We start from the raw sequence: 19,992 nt of genomic DNA on the forward strand, positions 1-19,992 counted from the left end.
TTATTATTATTATTATTATTATTATTATTATTATTATTATTATTATTATTTTGGGAAAATGTTTAGAAAAAAATGTAAACTTCAGATATTATATTAAATTTTAAAGGTCACCTCTGTACAAAAACTAATGTCTGCTTCCTTAGGACAAGAAGTGGTCTTAAAAGTCAAGTTGAAAGATTTGAGCTGCCCTAGTGACTAATACCAGTAATCCAAGCACTTGGGAGGCAGTGCAAGAGAAATGCCGTGGGTTTGAGCTAGCCTGAACTACATAGTAAATTCTACTTCAGCCTTGGCTACAATGTCAGATTCAAACCAGCCTGAGCTAAATATGGAGTGAGATCCTTTCACAAAAAACAACAAATAAAAAACTAAAAAGGAAATAATAAAAATGAAAAATCATAGGCAAGTTCTTAGTCATAAAAGTGTCCCTTTTCCTGAGTTTTGCAGAAAGTAATTAATAAAGTCCTTTTTATGACAGCTGTGAAAACTGCCATCTCGTGACTTTCTTGACATGTGTTGGCTGAATTCTGGATGAAATGTATTTTGCATTTCACTTTAGTGCATGTAAATTCATTTGGTCTATTTATATTCATGTAGAATTATGCACATATGTAGATACATAAAAGTCCTATACACATTGCTTTGTAGTTGCTTATATCCCTAAATCTTAGGCCTAGCGGTTTGTTTGGTAATGTGTTCATATATATGCGTGCATGCAGGTGCTGTGTGTGTACAGGTGCACTTTGTGCTTGTTTATATAGAGGCCAGCAGACAACCTTAGGTGTTATTCTTAGGCATGCCATCCAGTTTTGTGAGACAAAGTTTGTCATTGGCCTGTATCACCAATTAGGCTAGACTGCCTAGCTAACCTGCCCCAGAGATCCCCCTGTTTCTGCCTCAGCTCCTGGAATCACAAATGCCTGCCACCACACTTAGCAATTTTACATTAGTTCTAGGTATTAGAGTCAAATCCTTGTGCTTGTGAGGCAAGCACATTACCAACTGAGCCATCTTCCCCTAGCCACAAAGTTATTTTTGCTTTTTTGTATTTTAAAAGATAATGACATAGGGCTGAGGATGTAGTTCAGCTGGTACAATGCTTCCTAGCATTCAGAGGGCCCTGCATTTGATTTCAAGTGCCTATCATCAAGAGGTGGAGGTAGGAGGATTAGAAGCTCAAGGCCATAGAACATAGCAGGTTCTATGATGGCATACATTACTTTTCTGTTGCTGCAACAAAACACCATGACCAAGGCAATGTATAAGAGAAAGTATTTAATTGGGTTTACAGTTTCAGACGGTGAAGTCTATGATGGTGCAGCAAAATCCTGGTGGTATTAACAGCTAAGAGCTCATTATTGATCCACAAGCTGGAGGGAGAGCACACTGGGAACGCTACCAGTCTTTTGAAACTTCAAAGCTTGCCTCCCAGAGGTACACGTTCTCTAACAATGCCACACTTCCTAATCCTTCCTAAACAGTTCCACCAAGTTGGGACCAAGTATTCAAATATATGAGCTATGGGGGCCGTTCTCATTCCAATCACTATAATGGGCTGTCATATCTCAAAAGCATATCTCAAACAGGAATAATCCTCCCCTTAAAAAACCCTGCATTTTATTGTATAACTATTTACTATCACTACAGAGTATTGATTGGATGGCATAGATTGTGCAAGCCATTTATGGTGGCACATGCCTATAATCTCAGCATTTATGGTAGGAGGATCATGTGTCAAGGATCAAGGCTACCCTGGACTACATAATCAGATCCTTTGTTTCAGGAAACCAAAATAAAAATATGCAAAATAAATGTTCAGGAGCTGGAGCTGAGAATGTAGCTCAGTGGTAGAATATGCATTTGGCATTTATGGGGTGTGTTTTCATGGGATTATAATAGCAGCACTTGGGAAGCTAAGGCAGAAAGACTGCCAAGAGTTTAGGATCAGCTTGTACTACATATGAGTACAGACTAGTCCAGGATAGTTGTAGTCTAGAGCCTGTCTTCACCTTAGGTAAAACAAAACAAACAAAGAGTATTTGGGCCAGATATTCTAGCACATGGGGAAGGGGGAAAGAGGAGTTCAACCCCGGCTTGGCTTACATAGCAAGTTTCAGGAAGTCAGGACAACATAATGAAACCCTTTCTCAAAAGAAAAAAAAAAAAAAAGGCATTTGTGTTTCTAAGATAGCTTTTTAGAAACTGAGTTGATTAAAGGTTATATGTACATTTTAAAGAATATATAATGGGGGCTGGAGAGATGGCTTAGTGGTTAAGAGCAGTGGCTGCTTTTGCATGGAACCCATATGACAGGTCACAGCTGTCTGTAACTCCAGTTCCAGGGAATCCAACACCATCACACAAATGCACATAAAATCAAATCAATTTTAAAAAGAATTTTTAATGGAAGATGCCTTCCTAAAGACACTATCAATGAGCAGGTTTTCCAGGACTTTATAAAGTAACTTCTTTTCTCTGTTTAGTCTTATTGTGAGACAGGGTTCCTACATCGTATAGGCTTGCCTAGCGCTTGCTGTGTAGACCAGGCTTTACACGTCCCAAGTGCTGGTACAGCATAGTTGTTTAAGTGGACTATACCTGGTTCTCTTATCTTTTTGCTCTGATGAAGATGATGTACTGTAATAGTTTCTGCTATCCAGCATTTTATTGAAAAGAAGGTATTTCTCCAAATTAGTCAGGCAGTTAAAAGGGGCTTTGGTTATTTATGTCTTGAAGTAAACTTTTGTGTGTTTGAAGAAAAGGATAAAAAGTAGTTTTTAAGTCTGAATGAAGAAGCCTTTGGAGAACTTCGTGGTGGATCTTATGTATTCTGTATAGGGAGTATGTGTAAATTTCTCAAATTTAGCAGAACCAAGATTAACTAGAAAGAACAGAGAGTAACAAGTGAAATTGAGATTAGTTTATTCAAAATGGGAGAAAAAACTAGGGTAGAGATTTTGAAAAGCTGCAGTTACTCCTTTTATCCAGTTAGTGGAGTCGATCACCTCCCTGCCATCTATTCAATTTGGATGTACGCATCCACGTGTGTGAAGGTGCACACGTGGATAAAAGTGAAGGCCAGGGATCATCCTTAGGACCTGTACACCTTGTTTTCTGAGATTGGTCTTTCCCGGGGGCTCGGGGTGCACTGTTTACTAGGTGAGACTGCTGGACAGCGAGCCTGAGGGATCCACCTCCCTGTTCTCCTTGTGCTGGTCTTACCTGCTCTGAATGTGTGTACTGGACACTGAACTCAGCAATTCCATATGTATGTGGTATGCACTATCCATCCAGCCCCCCGATTTCTTATTATGAGATAAACTTGCCCCTGAGAAAGGCTGGAATGTTAAAAAATAGAATGAAACCAGGTACTGTGGCCCAACAATGATATATCATCTTTATGTCTTGTATAAATAGCATTATCTAAGAGTAATTTAAGTGGTATTCTTTTCTAAGGTGCCATTTGTACTTGCACACACTAGGTCATATGTATGTATGTAAGTATGTATGTATATATGTATTTTGTGGTGCTGGGTGTCAAACCTAGGTCTTGTGCATGCTAAATATACACTATCACTGAGTTATATTCTAGATTGTATATTGGTTTAATAAATAACAAATGGAGAAAAGATTAAAAGACAGTATTGCACACACATACATAGATATTGAACTAAATGAAGATTATATAAGCAAAATGTTTTTTCTCAGCTTATTAAAAATCTAAGTTTTAATAAGCTGAAGGGTTTTTTTGTTTGTTTGTTTGTTTATTTGTTTGTTGGTTTGGTTTGTTTTTTTGAGACAAGGTTTCACTGTGTGGCTTTGGCTGTCCTGGATTCAGTCTGTAGACTAGGCTGTCCTCAATCTGCCTACCTCTGCCTCCCTGAGTGCTGGGATTACAGGCATGTGCCATCATGCCCAGCTAATAAGCTGAATTTTTGTAGGATGCATACATGTGTGATATGTATAGTATAAACAGAAATCAGGCCTATGAGATAACTCAGTGGGTAAAAACACTTGCCATTAAAGCCTGGTGAACTATGTTCAATAACCAGAATCCATATAAAGGTGAAGGGAGGAAACTGATCTTCATGTGCACACTGTGGCACATATGCCCTTCACTCACCAATAATGAAAAAAGATAAAAGAATAATTTTGATTCATAAAATTTATGCTAAACATAAACTTAATATCATTACTCTTAAAGATAGATTCCCTTCTAATTTCTTTATTTGTTTTAAATTTTTTGTTTGTTTTGTTTTGAGGGAGAATTTCTCTGTGTAACAGTCCTGGCTATGCTGGAACTCACTTTGTAGACCAGGCTGGCCTTGAACTCACAGAGATCTGCCTGCCTCTGCTTCTCAAGTGCTGGGATTAACAGTGTGTGCCACCACTGCCGGGCACTTTTAGTCATTTTAACCTGTGTATTTGTGTGAGATAAGGTGTCAGGTTTCTCTGTTGACTATACATTAGGAAGACTGAAAAGAACCCATACGTTGGGCTTGAACAGTTCCAGGTGTCATTGGGCTTTAACTCCTCATACATTTTCTTCACAGGGGGCATTCCCAGCTCGACTGAAGAAGGTCCTGATTGTAGGAGCACCTATATGGTTCAGAGTGCCCTACTCTATCATCAGCCTGCTCTTGAAGGACAAAGTCCGGGAGAGGGTAAGGCAGGCTATCCTTTCCTTATGGGAGTTAGGTAATAAATTCTAGTCTCTGCTGCTGAACTCCTGCCAGTTAGGAGTTTCTTTGCTGCCTTCAAAGAATCCTCCTGGCTCATCTCCCAGGATGTTTTCTGCTCCTTTTATTGTAGTCACTCACATTCTCTTATCATTAGTTGGGGACAGAATGCCTCCATTGTCCATAAACTTATGGCTAGGAAAAGTCACCAGTTATCTGACTTTCTTTCTTCACAGCACCTTAAGTAAAATAGTACTGATCTTCATATGCATGTAAGAGTGTCCAGAAGTATTTTAATATTGCATGATTTCCAAAGTTTATCTTAGAGCAGCACAAGGCACTATTAATATTTAACAATATTTAAAGGTTGGGGTGTAACTCAGAGTTTAAAGTACTCAGCATGCCCAAGGGACTGGGTATAGTCCCTAATACCCCAAACCAAACCAAGACCAAAAATTAGCACTTAATAGAATTCCATTATCTGAATTTGTATTAGAACATATCTGGGGCTGAGTATGTAACTCAGTTGTACAGTGCTTATTTAATTTATAAAAGGCCCCTGGAGTCAGTCTCCAGCATAATTTAAAAAGAGAAAGAAAGAATGTAAAGAAAGAAGGAAGAAAAAGAAAGAAAAGAAAAAAAGAAAGAAAGAAAGAAAAAGAAAGAAAAACAGTGGTTTACTTATTGGAAAGTACTGTTAAGTCCCTGTGACCTACAGGGTTGTGGGGAGAGTCTCTTCCTTCCTTTCTTTTTATTTTTTGAGACAGGGTTTCGTTCTATAGCTGTGCTGTGTTTGGCAGTCTTTCTGTCTCAACTTTTCAAGTACTGGGATTGGAGTATACTACCATGCACATCTCTGGACATTATTTTTTCTTTTTAATTTATTTACTTTTATTTTTATGTGCATTAGTGTGAAGATGTCAGATTCCTGGAGTTACAGACCGTTGTAAGCTGCCATGTGGATGCTGGGAATTGAACCCAGGTCCTTTGGAAAAGCAGAAAGTGCTCTTAACTACTGAGCCATCTCCCCAGTCCCACCCCCATTGTTTTATCTTAAAACAGTTTCTTATTGCTTCCAATTAAAAAATGTCCACAACTACTCTATTCCTATAATTAATCACTTGAGTGTTTTATATCTGAAAGATTCTTGTCTCAGCCAGTGATTGTAGCTTTTGAAAGGAATGAACCCAAATATTGGAGTATAACATAATAGTGTGTACAGTCCTACTGTCTCAGCGCTTGGAAAGTGCTGACAGAAAACTCTGGAAACTCGAGGCCATCCTTGGCTACACAGTGAATTTGAAGCCAGTCTGAACTACATGAGATCCTGTCTCAAAAAATGCTAAGATAAGCCGGCGTGGTGCCACACACCTTTAGTTGAGCACTTGGGGAGGCAGAGCAGGTACATCTCTGTGAGTTTGAGGCCAGCCTGGTCTACAAAAGGAGTCCAGGGCAGCCCAGGCTACACAGAGAAGCCCAAAACCAACCAAACAAACAAAAACCCTGAGATAAAATAATAGAAATAAAGATTAGGTTTTCATTGTCAGATTTTTATGGTAATAAAATTTATAAAGTAAAATTACCAATGCAAATCTTTGTAACTGAGGTCAGAGTAGAGAAAATAAAGACATTTGGTGCTAAAGCAGCTTCTTAGTAGTAACTCAGAACAGGATAGCTGTTTCTAAAGTAACTTTTCTTTCATATGATGATTTTTATTGTTGTTTTGCTTTTGAGACAGAATCTCCCTTTGTCTGTTCTAGTATTCACGGGTGTAGACAGTGAATTGCAGTAACAGAAAATTGTAGTGGTCCTCCTGTTTCTACTGGGATTACTGGTACTTGAAACCATCCCTGGACTCAGCACGTTCTTGAGTTTGAATTCTAGAAATTACATATGCATATGTAATTTCAGTGTGTCGAACACTTCCAGACCGTATTCCCTGGGAATTAAACACTGAATGACAGTCCTTACCCTTGAGGAGTTCCTGGTGCTGATAGAGAACACAGAGTTCATTTAGCAGAGGACTTAGGCCATTTGGGAGCATGGAGGAGATAGTATGACCTTGGGCGTTTAAGAAGAAGCTTCAGAAAAGAGGTGGGACATAAGCTGCATCCATTTGTTTTTAAGAACTATTTTTCAGCTTTACATATATGAGTATTTTACCTGCATGTATGTGTGGGTACTCTGTGTGTGCCTGGAGTCATCAGAAACCAGAAGAGGGCTTTGGATCCCTTGGAACTGGAGTTACACCTTGTTTAGGCTGGTCATTGAATTGGGTCTCAACTACTTAACATCTCTCCAGTTCTCATGAACTGGTTCTTTAAGAGGAGGAAAAGGGATAGCTTTTATGAGGTTGAGGGTGGTAAGCTGGAGTGGTGCCTCAGTGGTTACCTGCATGTACCCAAGTTGTCCCTAGCATCATAGTTGGTTGCCTCCAAACAATAACTGCAATTCCAGGGATTCATTGCCCTCTTTTGGCCTCCCGTCATCTGCATGTGGTATACATTGACACAAAAGCACACATACAAACACACAGACAATAAACAAGAAGAAGCACCAGCATGGGGGATAATTTTTTAAGAATAGCATTCCTATGCTACAAAGATTTTAAGGAGAACTTGGCCTTTCATTGCAATATTTAAGTGGATAATCAAATATGATCACTCATCTAATGTTTTTCCTAGATTCCTATTTCTAGATGGCTTTGTCTTTCTTTCACAGAAATCTGTATTTGAGGACAGCCATACCAAGCTGTGAGTAAAATATAAGCTAAGAAGCTGGGCACAGTGGAACATGCCTGTAATCCCCGCACTTAGGGAGGTAGAGACTGGTGGATCTCTGTGAGGTCCAGGACAGCCTGGTCTACAAAGCTAGTCCAGGGTAGCCAATGCTACACAGAGAAACCCTGTCTCAAAACAAAATGACGATAGATAGATAGATAGATAGATAGATAGATAGATAGATAGATAGATATGGAGAGATAGAGAGATATGGAGAGATAGATAGATATGGAGAGATAGAGAGACAGGCAGCCTAAGAGACTTAGAATAGGCTGAGTAGTATGAGATTGACAGAAGTATAGATTGACTGTCTATACATTCTTAGCTTCCCAAAAGAAGAGCACCAGCAAGAGATGGTGCTGAAAAGCCTTCTAAGCAGGATGAAGCTTTTGTTCACTATCCCTATCCCTTTATTTCAGAAAAACAACAACTTGGGACTCTTAATTCCTGGAGTGAATTTGATAGCCATTCTGGGGATTTGGACTTAGTTATCTGATAAATTCATAGGATTTTAATACCAAGCAGATAAAATTCAGTCTTCCTCTTTTCAGATACACAGTGTTTCAAGCAAATCTCATCCGATTTTCAAACCTAATATAAGCATATTAGTTTTTTTCTTTCTGTATGGTTTATCACCCACAGCCCCAGTACTCAATATAACTCTTTCTGTCCTTACAGATTCAGATATTAAAGACTTCTGAAGTTACCCAGCACCTGCCTAGGGAGTGCCTTCCAGAAAATCTGGGTGGGTGCGTCAAAATTGACCTCGCCACTTGGAATTTCCAGTTCCTGCCCCAAGTGAACGGCCACCCAGATCCCTTCGATGAGATCATCCTGTTTTCCCTACCTCCTGCCTTAGACTGGGATTCAGTACATGTTCCAGGTCCCCATGCCATGACCATCCAAGAGCTGGTAGAGTATGTTAACACCAGGCAAAAGCGGGGCATATATGAGGAATATGAAGACATTCGTCGTGAGAACCCTGTTGGCACTTTCCATTGTTCCATGTAAGTAGGGGAGTTCTGAGTCAGCAGTCGATTACCCACGTGTGTGTTTTGTTTGTTTTTTGGCAAGTGATGACTGCAGCTGAGCTGCTTCGATGCCTCAGGTCCTTTAGACAGGGTTTCCCTGGCCAAGCTTCCCAGGAGGCTGAGCACGGTAGTGCATGCCTTTATTTTCAGTACTTGGAAGACAGATGAAAGTCAATCTCCAGGAGTTAGGATTCAGCCTGGTCTACATAATGAACTTCAGGCCACTCAGGGCAACATTTAAAACAAAAAAGTAAATAAATAAGCTTCATGGGAAGATTGTGAAGTGGGTAAGAGCACTTGCTCTGCAGCATGAGGATCTCAGTTCAGATCTCCAGCAGCTGTAAAAGCCAGGCCTGGCTGCACTTGTATATCACTCCACCATCATGGGGGCAGACAGGCAGGTTCTGAGAGCTCACTGCTCAAGGCAATAAGGTGAAGAGCAGCAGATGAAGCCACAGATGTCCTGCTTCGCCTTATGCATGCACATACATAGGCATGTGCATTTCTACACTTAGGTGTGCACAATACGCACATAGTAACACACTAAAACTTCATAGTCACATTAATGGTTTCCTCTAGAGTTACCTTTTCTTTGGGTTTGGGCTTGACTTGTTGCTAATTTCTTTTGCTTTGGAATTTCTGGTGGGTCTTTGGTACCAGAAGGGGAACCTTGTAGTTACAGATATATATTTATTTTCTTCTTTTTTCTTTTTCTTTGTTGTTGTTATTTGAAACAGTATAGCCCTAGCTGGCTTGAAACTCACTTTGTAAACCAGACTCATCTTGAACTCTGTTGTTGGAAATATATTGTGTCTGGCTAAGTAATGTTTACTATTAGCCCTATTATTATTACAGCAGTATTAATTTAACTTGTTAACACAATCAGAAGACACAGACACCTATTAGATTTTATAATTGCCTTATGATACCTTGGGCTAGGCAGATAATTCCATCTGTGCTATCTTAGATCTCCTAGCCTGAATCTCATTCCATCTGCTTTAACCATTCCTATCTGGGCTACCTTCCATCCATAATCCCAAAATACTTCCTTGTATTCTACTTCTGGATTGCTCCTTTCTATACCATTCTCAGAGTCCTTCCTCCCTACTCAGTGGTTCTCTATTCACCTAACCCGTGGTGACCTCCTCCTTCCTCTCTTCTTCCTCTTCCTGGCTTCTTCCTTTGAGTCTCCTGTCCCCAAAGCTTGGGACTCTTAGCCACACCTATCTCCTTCTGCCCTGCCTAGGTGGAGGCCTTTTAATCAACCAGTCAGGGACAGTTGGGGAATATTCCTTCTCATCACATGGTTACAGGAGATAGTTCAACATTGTAACAATATCTGTGACGGGGCAGTAACCAGATCTCAAGGCACTGAAATCAGCATTTGAATATGTAGCACCAAACCAGGGGTCCACCTATCTGTGCCTCTGAAGTGCTGGTATTATTATAGGAACGTACCACTATGGTAAGCTTGAATATTTTCTTGTAATGCAAGTACTATTTTAAGTGCCCAAAATGTAATAAAATACTATACCTTGTCAGGAGTTGCTTCTCAGGAATTTAACCTCTGAGCACTTTGCTTCTACCTGAATCCACCATCAAATCATCTGGCTGCTTTATCACTGACTCACATTGACTTGATGGCTATGGTCTCAGCATTGGGCATTTCTCTTCTTTTTGTTTTGGAATGTGTTTGTGTGTATTTGTATCTGCACATCTGTAGAGGTAAAAATTTGATGTTGGCTCTTCTGCCTTATCTTCTTTCTTTCTTTCTTTCTTTCTTTCTTTCTATCTATCTATCTATCTATCTATCTATCTATCTATCTATCTATCTGCTGTCTATCATCTGTATTTGCTTATTTTAAATAATTAGTTTTGTTTGAGACAAGATCCTACCTACTATGTAGCTTTGGCTAGCCTGTAACTCAACAAAACAGGGTGGTTTCACAGATCCCTTTGCCTCTGCCTTTCCCTAGTGCTTGGATTACAGGTGTGCACCACCACACTTAGCTACTCTTAACCATTTTTATTGTTTTTATCTTTTATTGTATATTATATGCATGTGGGTGTTTTGCTTATATGTATGTTTGTACCACATGTATGCAGTGCTTACAGTGGCAAATAGAGGCCATCAGATCCCTTGGGACTAAAGTAACAAAAAATGTGAGCTGCCGTGTGGGTGCTGTTTGACCCTGGGTTCTCTGGAAAAGTAACTAGTGCTCTTAGAAATGTCTCTAGCCCTCTTACAATGTTTTACTTGGCTGTTTTTTCCCCTGCTAGTGACCTCTGGTGAAAATTAAGCATGCTGTCAGTTGGCTTTTGGTTTAAATCTCAAGTCAGCCAGAAGTCCCTTCTGTGAATGATAATTATTTTTCTTCACTCTGTACCTTCGTTTTTTCTGTATTATGTGGTTGTAATATGCAATATGTGGCTGTTGGATGTTTGCTTTCCTTTAAATGTTTTATGAATCCATGATTCTCTGAGCACCTTTATCCCCTAGAATTCTTGTTCAATTTAGTAATGGTCTGTGAAGAAAATGCCAAAGAAAGAGGGAAAATATGAGTTAGTAAACTGAGGAGAGGCCATTGAGAATGAAGCCAATGAGTAGAGCAAGAATGTAAAAGATTAGTGGGATGGCTTATCAGGTAAAGGTGCCTGCCTCATGACCTGAGTTTGGTTTTTGGGACCCACATAGTAGAGGGAGAGAGCTGACTCATGTAAGTTGTCCTCTAATTTACACACACACACACTGCCCTGTGGCATGTATGTATGCATCTTCTCTTTCTCCTCCCATCCTACAGTAATATCATTAATAGATTTAAAAAAATACATGTAAAAGAATGAAAAAAAAAAGCTTAGAGCTGTAGTTTCATGGTTGAGCTCTGACTGGAATTGGTGAGGCCCTGGGTTTAATCCTTTGAACTGTTAAAACAAGGAAAGAACGGGAAAACAGGGCACATAGTAAGAGTGGGAGAGGTGGTCAATGGTGGCGCATGCCTTTAATCCCAGTACTTGGGACTCCGAAGAGTTTGAGGCCAGCCTGATACACAAAGCAGGTTCTATGATAGCCAGGACTGTTACAGAGAAACCCTGACTTGAAAACAAAACAAAACAAAACAAACAAAAAAGAAAGAAAGAAAAGGAGGGAGAAATACTATTTTCTTTCCCTTTCTATGTGCTGAAGATCTCTGTATACACTGAATCTCCTTCCAAAGCAGAACAGTTTTTTTCCCCAGCTGTCCTTGAACATACTTTGCATCTTAGGTTCGCCTAAAATGATGATCCTTCTGTCTCAGTCCCCTAAGTACTGAACCCCTCTAAAAACCCACTATGCATGACTTCGCCCATAGCCACTGCCACCATCCCATATTTCTCTTCTTACTCATGTAGTCCAGCGTTCCCTAAAACTTGCTATGTAGCTGAGGATGCCTTAGAACTTCTGATATTCCTGCCCCTACTTCCTGTATGCCGGAAGTACAGGTGTGCACTACCGTCTTCAGTTTCCTCAGTAGGAATCAAGGAAATAACTTGGGAGCAGGAAATAATATACTTTCAGGGGAATTTAAAATTCTGATGTAGGTGCTCCTGTGGTTACTATTGTCTCAAGTAACTGCCTTGAAAGAGGCAGGTTTTGTTGTCTGCTTGTCCCATTCAAATCAGCTGCTGTTTTAGAGTCTAGTCTGCTAAGAGGACTTCACAGTCTTGCCTTTTTATTAACTGTGGAGCCTTTGATTGATGATCTAGTACCCATGAACCTTCTTAGCTCCTGGCCTTCTCTTCAACCTGGTTCTAGTAAAACTACCTCATGGAGCAAACTGTAGAGTTGGTATACTTTTTAGAAACTTTTAGTTACGCTTCTTATATGTCTTTCTCCACACTCTACATCAATCCCACCCAACACCCCAACACCAGGTAGGAGAGAGAAAGGGTTAGTGGGAGAGGGGTCACAGTTCTCTTAAATGCATCCTGCTGATTAGGGTCATCAGGTCCTTTGGAGCCAGTCCAATTCTCATTTCAGGAAATCTCCAACTTCTTGTCTCACAACAGCAACCAGGACCACAGGGGGAAGCAGGAGCAACTTCATTCTTTCTCAGAGTTTTTCCACACTCCCTGGGCTCTGGCATTTATTCTCTCCTCAGAGTCCTCAGCTTTAAACTATCTACAGCTGGCAAAGAGATCCTCAGAGCCCTCATGAGGCAAATAGTCTGCTGTTGTGGACCATCTGAATCAGTCCCACATCCCACACCTGGGACCAAAACAAAAACTTGTTCATATCCACAACACTGCTATCTCTCCTAGAATTCTGAATTGTGAAGTAAATATCAGAATTCACAATTGCTCAAAATTCCCATAGGTTTTTTTTTTTTTTGTTTTGTTTTGTTTTTTGTTAAAGACAGCATAGTTGCATAACTCAGGAAAACCTCTAAAGCTTGTGTTTAACTACTTGGTGCCCAGTTGTGGTATTGTTTGGGAAGGATTAGGAGGTGTGTGTGTGTGTGTGTGTGTGTGTGTGTGTGTGTGTGTGTGTGTGTGTATCACCACAAATCTCCCTCTTATTGTTCTTTAAGTTTTTTGAGATTGTATTAATTTTTATTATATGCATGTGGATATGTTTGCCAGTGTGTATATCTGTGTACCACGTGTGTACCCTTGTAGTGCCCTTGGAGGCTAGAAGAGGGCAATGGATTCCCGAGGAGTGGAGTTGATAGCGGTCAAGGGGGTGCCAGGGATCCAGCCTGGGTCAGCCTGGGTCCTCTGGACGAGCAGGCTGTGAGTGCTGTTAACTACTGAGCCATCTCTCTACCTCCCTTACTGTCCTTTAATTAGTATACCTGCCTTTTCATTGTTCCCCATTTCTCTGTCTGGCTGTCTATGTGTATCTATCAATCTTTCTTTCTTTTTTTTTTTTTTAAAGAATTATTTGTTTTTTATGTATATGAGTGTTCTATGCCAGAAGAGGGAATCAGTTCACATTATAGATGGTTGTGAGCCACCATGTGGTTGCTGGGAATTGAACTCATGACCTTTGGAAGAGCAGAACAGTGCCTTTAACCACTGAGCCATCTCTCCAGCCCCCTCTCTTTCTTTCTTTTTGATATTTTGAAACACTCTCGCTGTGTAGACCAGTCTGGCCTCAAACTCAGAGAGATCTGTCTGTCTCTGCCTCTTGAATCCTGGGATTAAAGGCATGCATAGCTATACCCTGTATCCACCTCCCTGTTTCTAACCCTGCACCATGAATCTGCTGTCCATTTCTGTAGTTCTGTCCTTTCTACAGGGTTGTTAAATAAATAAGATCATATCATATCATGACAGTCGGTTCCCTTTTTTTTTTTTCTGATTAGTATTATGGTATGGATGTAGCAGATTATTTAACCATTTACCTGTTGAAGAACCTCTAGATTGTCTGGCTAACAAGTTGTTATGTATACTTTTGGTTTTTCTTTCTTGAAATTTTTTAAAATTTACTTTATTTTTATGTGTATGATTGCCTACATATATGTATGTGCATCAGGAGCATGCCTGATTTTTGAAGAGGTAGAAGAGTATCTATCTGGTCTCCTAGTATTGGAGTTAAGGATGGTTGTAAGCCCCAGGTTGGTGTGTGCATGGAAGTTTAGGTTCTCTGTGAGAGCAATAAATGCTCTTAATTGTTCAAACCCAGTAAGTGTTTAGGTTTTGTGTGAACATACATTTTCCTTTCTCTGGCACAAATGTCCAGGAAAGCAATTGCTATGTTCTATTGTAATTATTTGTTTAGTTTTTATAAGAAATTGCCCAGCTGTTTCCTAGAGTGGCTGGGTCATTGTAAATTCCTACCAACAACAGTGGATGAAATCCCATTTCTTTGTATCCTCACCTGTGCTGAATGGTATCACTCTTTTCTGTTGTATTGACGGTTGTTTTATGAGACTCACTATAGTTTTCTTTAGCATTTTGCCAGTGGAGAATGATATTGAATATCTTGTCATGTGCTGATGCACTCTCTGTACATTTCTACTTTGTGAATTGTATTCTTTGTGTTTTCCTTAAGCTACTAAGATTCTAGAGTTCTGTGGAGTATGGTGCATGCCTGTAAGCCTAGTCCTTGGGGGTGGAGGCAGGGAACCAGACCCTCAATACCATTCTTGGCTACGTAGCATGTTGGAGGCTAGCTTGGGCTAGATGAGATTCTGTGTAAAGATGAAGAGAAAGAGAATGGAAAATAGTAGGATTTAAGAATTTTTTTGTATATTCCAAATATTATTTTTTAAGTTGGGTTTGTGGTTTTCAAATATTTTATTGTTATAATTTACCTTTCCATCTTTTTAACTTGTGAAACAGTATTTAAAAAGTTCCATTTATAAATATTTTTATAAATCATTCTCCATGTGTAAATCTTTACTTTTTTTTTTTTTAACTTAAACAATATAACTAGGTCGTGGTAGCACATACCTTTAATTCCAGTATACAGGAAGCAAAGGTAGGCAGATCTCTATGAGTTCGAGGCTAGCCTGGTCTACAAAGGAAGTTTCAGAACAGCCAGAGCTACACAGAAGAAAATAAAGGAAAAGAGAACAAACAAACAACCACCCCCTCCCCTTGCCCCGTGTTTGATGACGTGTGTATGTGATGTGGGCCAGAGCGCACCTTCGTGGCGTTCTCTCCTTCCACCTTGACCTGAGTTCCTGGTATTGTACCCAGGTTGTCAGGCTTGTCCACGGAACCATCAGGCCCAAAACTAAGATCATACCTTATAATCGGGCAGTTCTTCTTTGGATACTTTCCCCCTCAGAGTTTTGTGATTTCAGTTTTAGTCTATGGTCCAGTTTGAATTATGTTTTGTAGAAATTGCAAAGTTTAGATAAATATTTGTTTGATTTATTTGGCCACTGGATACAGTTACTTCTAGATTAATTTGACGAATAGGGGAATTGTCACTTTGAATTATATTTGTAACTTTGTTTAAAAAAAATCAACTGTACGTGTTTGCATGGGATGAGGGGAAGTTTTGCTTAGTTTTATTTTTAGATTTTTTTTTGTGTGTGTGTGTGTGAATATATCTGTGTCTCTGTGTCTGTATGTGTACAGGTACTTGCAGATGTCAGAGGGGTAGAAGATCCTCTTAGAACTGGAATAACAGGCAGTTCTAAGTATTCTTAACTACAAAGCTGTCTTTCCAGTCCCAAAGGAGAGTTTTTAAGATGTAGAAAAGAGCCAATGGTTCAAAATATAATCCCAATACTTGGGAGGCTGCAGGAGAATTGCCAAGAGTTAGAGGCCAACCTAGGCTATATTGTATGAGAGCCTGTCTCAAAACAAAACTAAAAAAACAAACACTAATAAAGGGGCCGGTAAGATGGTTCTGTGAATAAATGCACTAGTCAAACTCAGGGACCTGATTTTGATCCTTAGAACCCATTTAGTAAAAGGAGAGAACTAACTTATGCATTTTCTTTTTCTCTGATCTCTGCATGTACCCCCTAACACCAAGTAAATAAATGAAAATTTAAATAAAAAGATGCAGTTAAAAAATATATGTGGAAAAGTACACAGTATGAAAAACCTCCATTTGCTGTGATCAGAACTGATACTTGTTACTTTTTTGTAATGTTTGTCTTTTTATTATATGAAAGAATTCATTATGAAACTGAAATTGTTCCCAACCCTCACACTCAGTTCTCTCTTCTTAACAAGCAGCCTCTCAAATAGCTCCTATGTTTCCAGCCAATTTTTGTTTATACCATTATGTATACATATGTCTTTACATAAAGTATAGAATACTCCTTTGAGTATTAAAACTCTGGATGTAATTAAGTTTGACATCGAATTTCTGATCCTCCTGGCTCTCCCACCTAAGTGCTGCCTTAAGGCATCTACTACCACACCCAGCTTATTCAGTGTTTTGTGCATGCTAAGCAAGTGCTATTCCAAGATAACTACATTCCTAGCCCTTCAGCAATATAGGACAGTATTACATGTGGATGGTCTTGTTAAGCTTTTAGTTTTTAATCAATGATATATCTAAATAATTTTTTTCAGAGCCAAATACTACAAAGCAAAAGTAATGAGCGTTGAGGATATGCACATACTCTTCCTCTTTTTCTTGCTTTTTTGTTTGTTTGTTTGTTTGTTTACTTGTTTGTTTTTTGAGACAGGCTTTCTCTGTGTAGCCTTGGCTTTCCTGGACTTCCTTTGTGATCAGCCTGGCCTGGAACTCACAGAGATTTGCCTGCCTCTGCCTCCCTGGGTGCTGAGATCACAGGTATGCGCCAACTTGTCCAGCCAACAAGCACTCTTCTACTGATGTTAAACCCTCCTTTTTCATTTGTTGTGTAGTCCTGGTTGTCCTGAAGTTCTGCATGCAGCTAAGAGTGACCTCAGAGTCCTGATCCTCATACTTCACCTTATTTTAACTTGCATCTTATTTTCTTCAGGTCTCCAGGAAACCTAGAGAAAAACAGATATGGAGATGTACCCTGCCTGGACCAAACAAGAGTGAAACTGACAAAACGAAGTGGCCACACGCAGGTAGATAGATAAATGCCTTTTTTTTTTCCTTTTTTCTTTTCTTTTTATTTTTCTCAGCACTGTGGAAAATAATTCTCGTTCAAGGTGAGGCTTAGTATTGTGTTGCAGGAGCTTGAAATGGACTCCAAAACCAGAGACGTGAAATTTGAGTTATGTAGTAGTCTATGGCTGGAGATAGTCTTTACATGCCCATGTTACCATACTGAGAGAATAAGTCAAGTTTTTAAAATTTATTTTATTTATTTTTTTGTGAATGCTGACAGTCTGGTATTTTATGAGTTCTTCCCTCCCCCCACCCCTTTTATTTATGTTAACATAGGTTCTCACTGTATAGTCTTGCCTGGCCTGGAACTTGTGATATAGACCAGGTTGACCTTCAGCTCAAAGAGCCTGTCTTTGCCTCCTGTGTGCTGGCATTAAAAGTATATGCCATCAGCTGATATGGTGACACACACCTTTAATGGCAGCTGGGAGGCAGAGGCAGGCAGATCTCTGAGTTTCAGACCAGCTTGATCTGTATAGTGAGTTCCAGGACAGCCAAGGCTCTGTAAAGAGACCTTGTCTCAACAACAGACCAGCTTGATCTGTATAGTGAGTTCCAGGACAGCCAAGGCTCTGTAGAGAGACCCTGTCTCAACAACAACAAGATGGCGTATACCATCACGTCTGGCTGTTATTTATAGTTTGTGTATATGCACATGGTTAACTTGTGCCACAGTGCCTATGAGGAGGTCAGAGGACAACTTTTTTCCTCACCATTTGGACCCTGGGGCTGAATTCCTCCTAAGATTTTGTGGCAAGTGCTGTTACCCGATGCGCTGTCGTGACAGCCCAATTACAGCTTTTGTTTTTGTTTCTTTGAGATGGATCTTACTATGTAGTTTTAGCTGTCTTGAAACTTGCTGTGTAAACCAGACTGGTCTTGAATGTACAGAGGTCTGTCTGCCTCTGTCTCTCCAGAGTGATGGCAATTAAGGCATGTGCCACTATGTGCGGCTAATTTTTTTGTCCATTTATTTAGTTATGTGTGTGTGTTTGTATGTGTGCGCACACATGAGGGTCAGAGGACAACTTTCAGGAATTGTTTCTTTCCTAGTAGGTGGGTTCTTGGGATCAAATTCAGGTGATCAATTTTGAGGTCAAGGGTCTTTATCTGCTGAGCTATCTTGCTAACCCTATTTTTTTTTTTTTTAATCTGACCACCATTTTTTTCTGTTAACTTCTGCAATTGTAAACATACAGCATCGGTGTGCACTTGGGAGGCTAAGTTAGGAGAGTGGGCAAGTTCTGTACTAGCCTGGATTAAAGAAAGAGTTTGCAGCCAACCTGGGCTACACAGCAAGAGCCTCTCAAGAACAATAAACTGTAGCATAAAATCAACCAAACCCTGGGCTGCTTAGATGGCTCAGTAGGTCAAGGCATTTGCTGCCACGCCTGACCACCTCAGTTCAATGCCCAGAACAACTGGTCGAGGGAGAAAAATGACTTCCCTTGAGTTGTCTTCTAATCTTCGTGTATGTGGCGTGGCACAAAGTGTGTGCAGATGTGTGTGTGCACAAACACATCTGCACACACTAATAATAAATGGGGTATAATCAAGCAAACGACTCCTCCCTCCCCACAAATGAGTATTCATTCTAGTTCCTCCTTCAAAGTAAAGGGAACTAAGAGCTCTGTGTAACATGACTTGCATTGTAAATGCTTGATATACTATCTCTTATTTTGCTTGAGGATAATTTTGAGAAAAATTGTGGATCATGGTTTCACACTCTCTTGACCCTTCTCTTTTAGGCATTCATAGTCCTGCCCAGGATGCTTGCAGAGTTTTCTTCTTATTCTTTCATGGCAGATAGCTAAGCTGCTCACTCATAGTGCTGCCAAAATTGTCCCACTACATTATCTTCAGGAATGGAGCGTTGATGATTGAGTTGGGTCTCTTGAGTCAAAAAATAACCATTTTGTTTTTGTTTTTTTAATCTGTTTTGTTGAGTGCTCTGTCACCAGTGTGTAGATCAGTGCCTGGTAGGTTTTAAGAAATATTTGTGAGTGAATCCCAGTGTACAAAAATTATTATCTTCATCCTATAATAAATCTGAAGGTTAGTGCCTAGTGTATATGCAGATATTGGGAATATATTTGTGAATGACTGTATTCACAAATATTTGTGAATGTGTAAATCCCAGTGTAACAGTGTAATCATTCTGTAGTTAGCCTGAAGATCGTTGCCTGACTTGTTCCAAATAATGCCAGAGGCTGTCTTCACAGTAAATGGGAATTTTTGTGCCTGCCCTTGACTTTTCCCTTTTGAAGTAGGATGTTTTCATATAGCCAGGCTAGCTTCCTATCTTACTTTCCAGACTTTTTGGTTTGGAAGCATTTACCACAACACGAGCTTTGATTATTGACTTAATTGTTTATTGACAGGGTCTCATGTAGGCCAGACTACCTCATACTTTCTCTGTAGTCCAGATCACCTTGAACTCTGATCCTCCTGCCTCTACTGCCCACGTGCTAGGATTACATGTATACACCATCGTATCCCCTCTTTTGTTTGTTTGTTTTTGATGCTGAGGATTGGACCCAGGGCTTCATGCATACTAGGCAAGCACTCTCATCACTAGTCATACCCTCAGCCTAGGCTTAGGTTTTGCCAATTATGTCTCTTTTTTTAGTTTCAGGTATATATTAGTATGTTCTTCTCTTCTGTTGCTATGATAAACACTAGTTTAAGGGGTTTGAAAGATGGCTTAGAGTTTAGGAGCACTGTGTATTCTTCTAGAGATCCTGAGTTCAATTCCCAGCCACCACATGGTGCTCACAACCACCTATCCTGGGATCTGATGCTCTCTTCTGTCATGCAGGTGTACATGCAGATAGATTACTCATCTAAGTAAAATATGTAAAATAAAAAAAATATTTTTTTAAGAGATTGACTTAAATGCAATTTGAAGAGTAAAGAGTTTATTTGGCTTTTACTTTTATGTGACAGTC

General features: G+C 39.8%; 1 protein-coding gene across 1 annotated transcript in view; it reads left to right on the forward strand.

The window, feature by feature from the left end:
- Positions 1 to 19,992, forward strand: part of Ptpn9 (protein tyrosine phosphatase non-receptor type 9) — a 77,846-nt gene that overhangs the window by 41,878 nt on the left and 15,976 nt on the right. Inside the window, exons 6-8 of the mRNA XM_055622054.1 lie at positions 4,554 to 4,664; positions 8,138 to 8,466; positions 16,908 to 17,001. Of these exons, the coding sequence (XP_055478029.1) occupies positions 4,554 to 4,664; positions 8,138 to 8,466; positions 16,908 to 17,001 (534 nt within the window). The remainder of the gene's footprint in view (positions 1 to 4,553; positions 4,665 to 8,137; positions 8,467 to 16,907; positions 17,002 to 19,992) is intronic.

This window comes from Psammomys obesus, unplaced genomic scaffold (assembly GCF_907164565.1).
Source record: "Psammomys obesus unplaced genomic scaffold, mPsaObe1.curated_primary_1811, whole genome shotgun sequence".
Taxonomy (NCBI): Eukaryota; Metazoa; Chordata; class Mammalia; order Rodentia; family Muridae; genus Psammomys; species Psammomys obesus.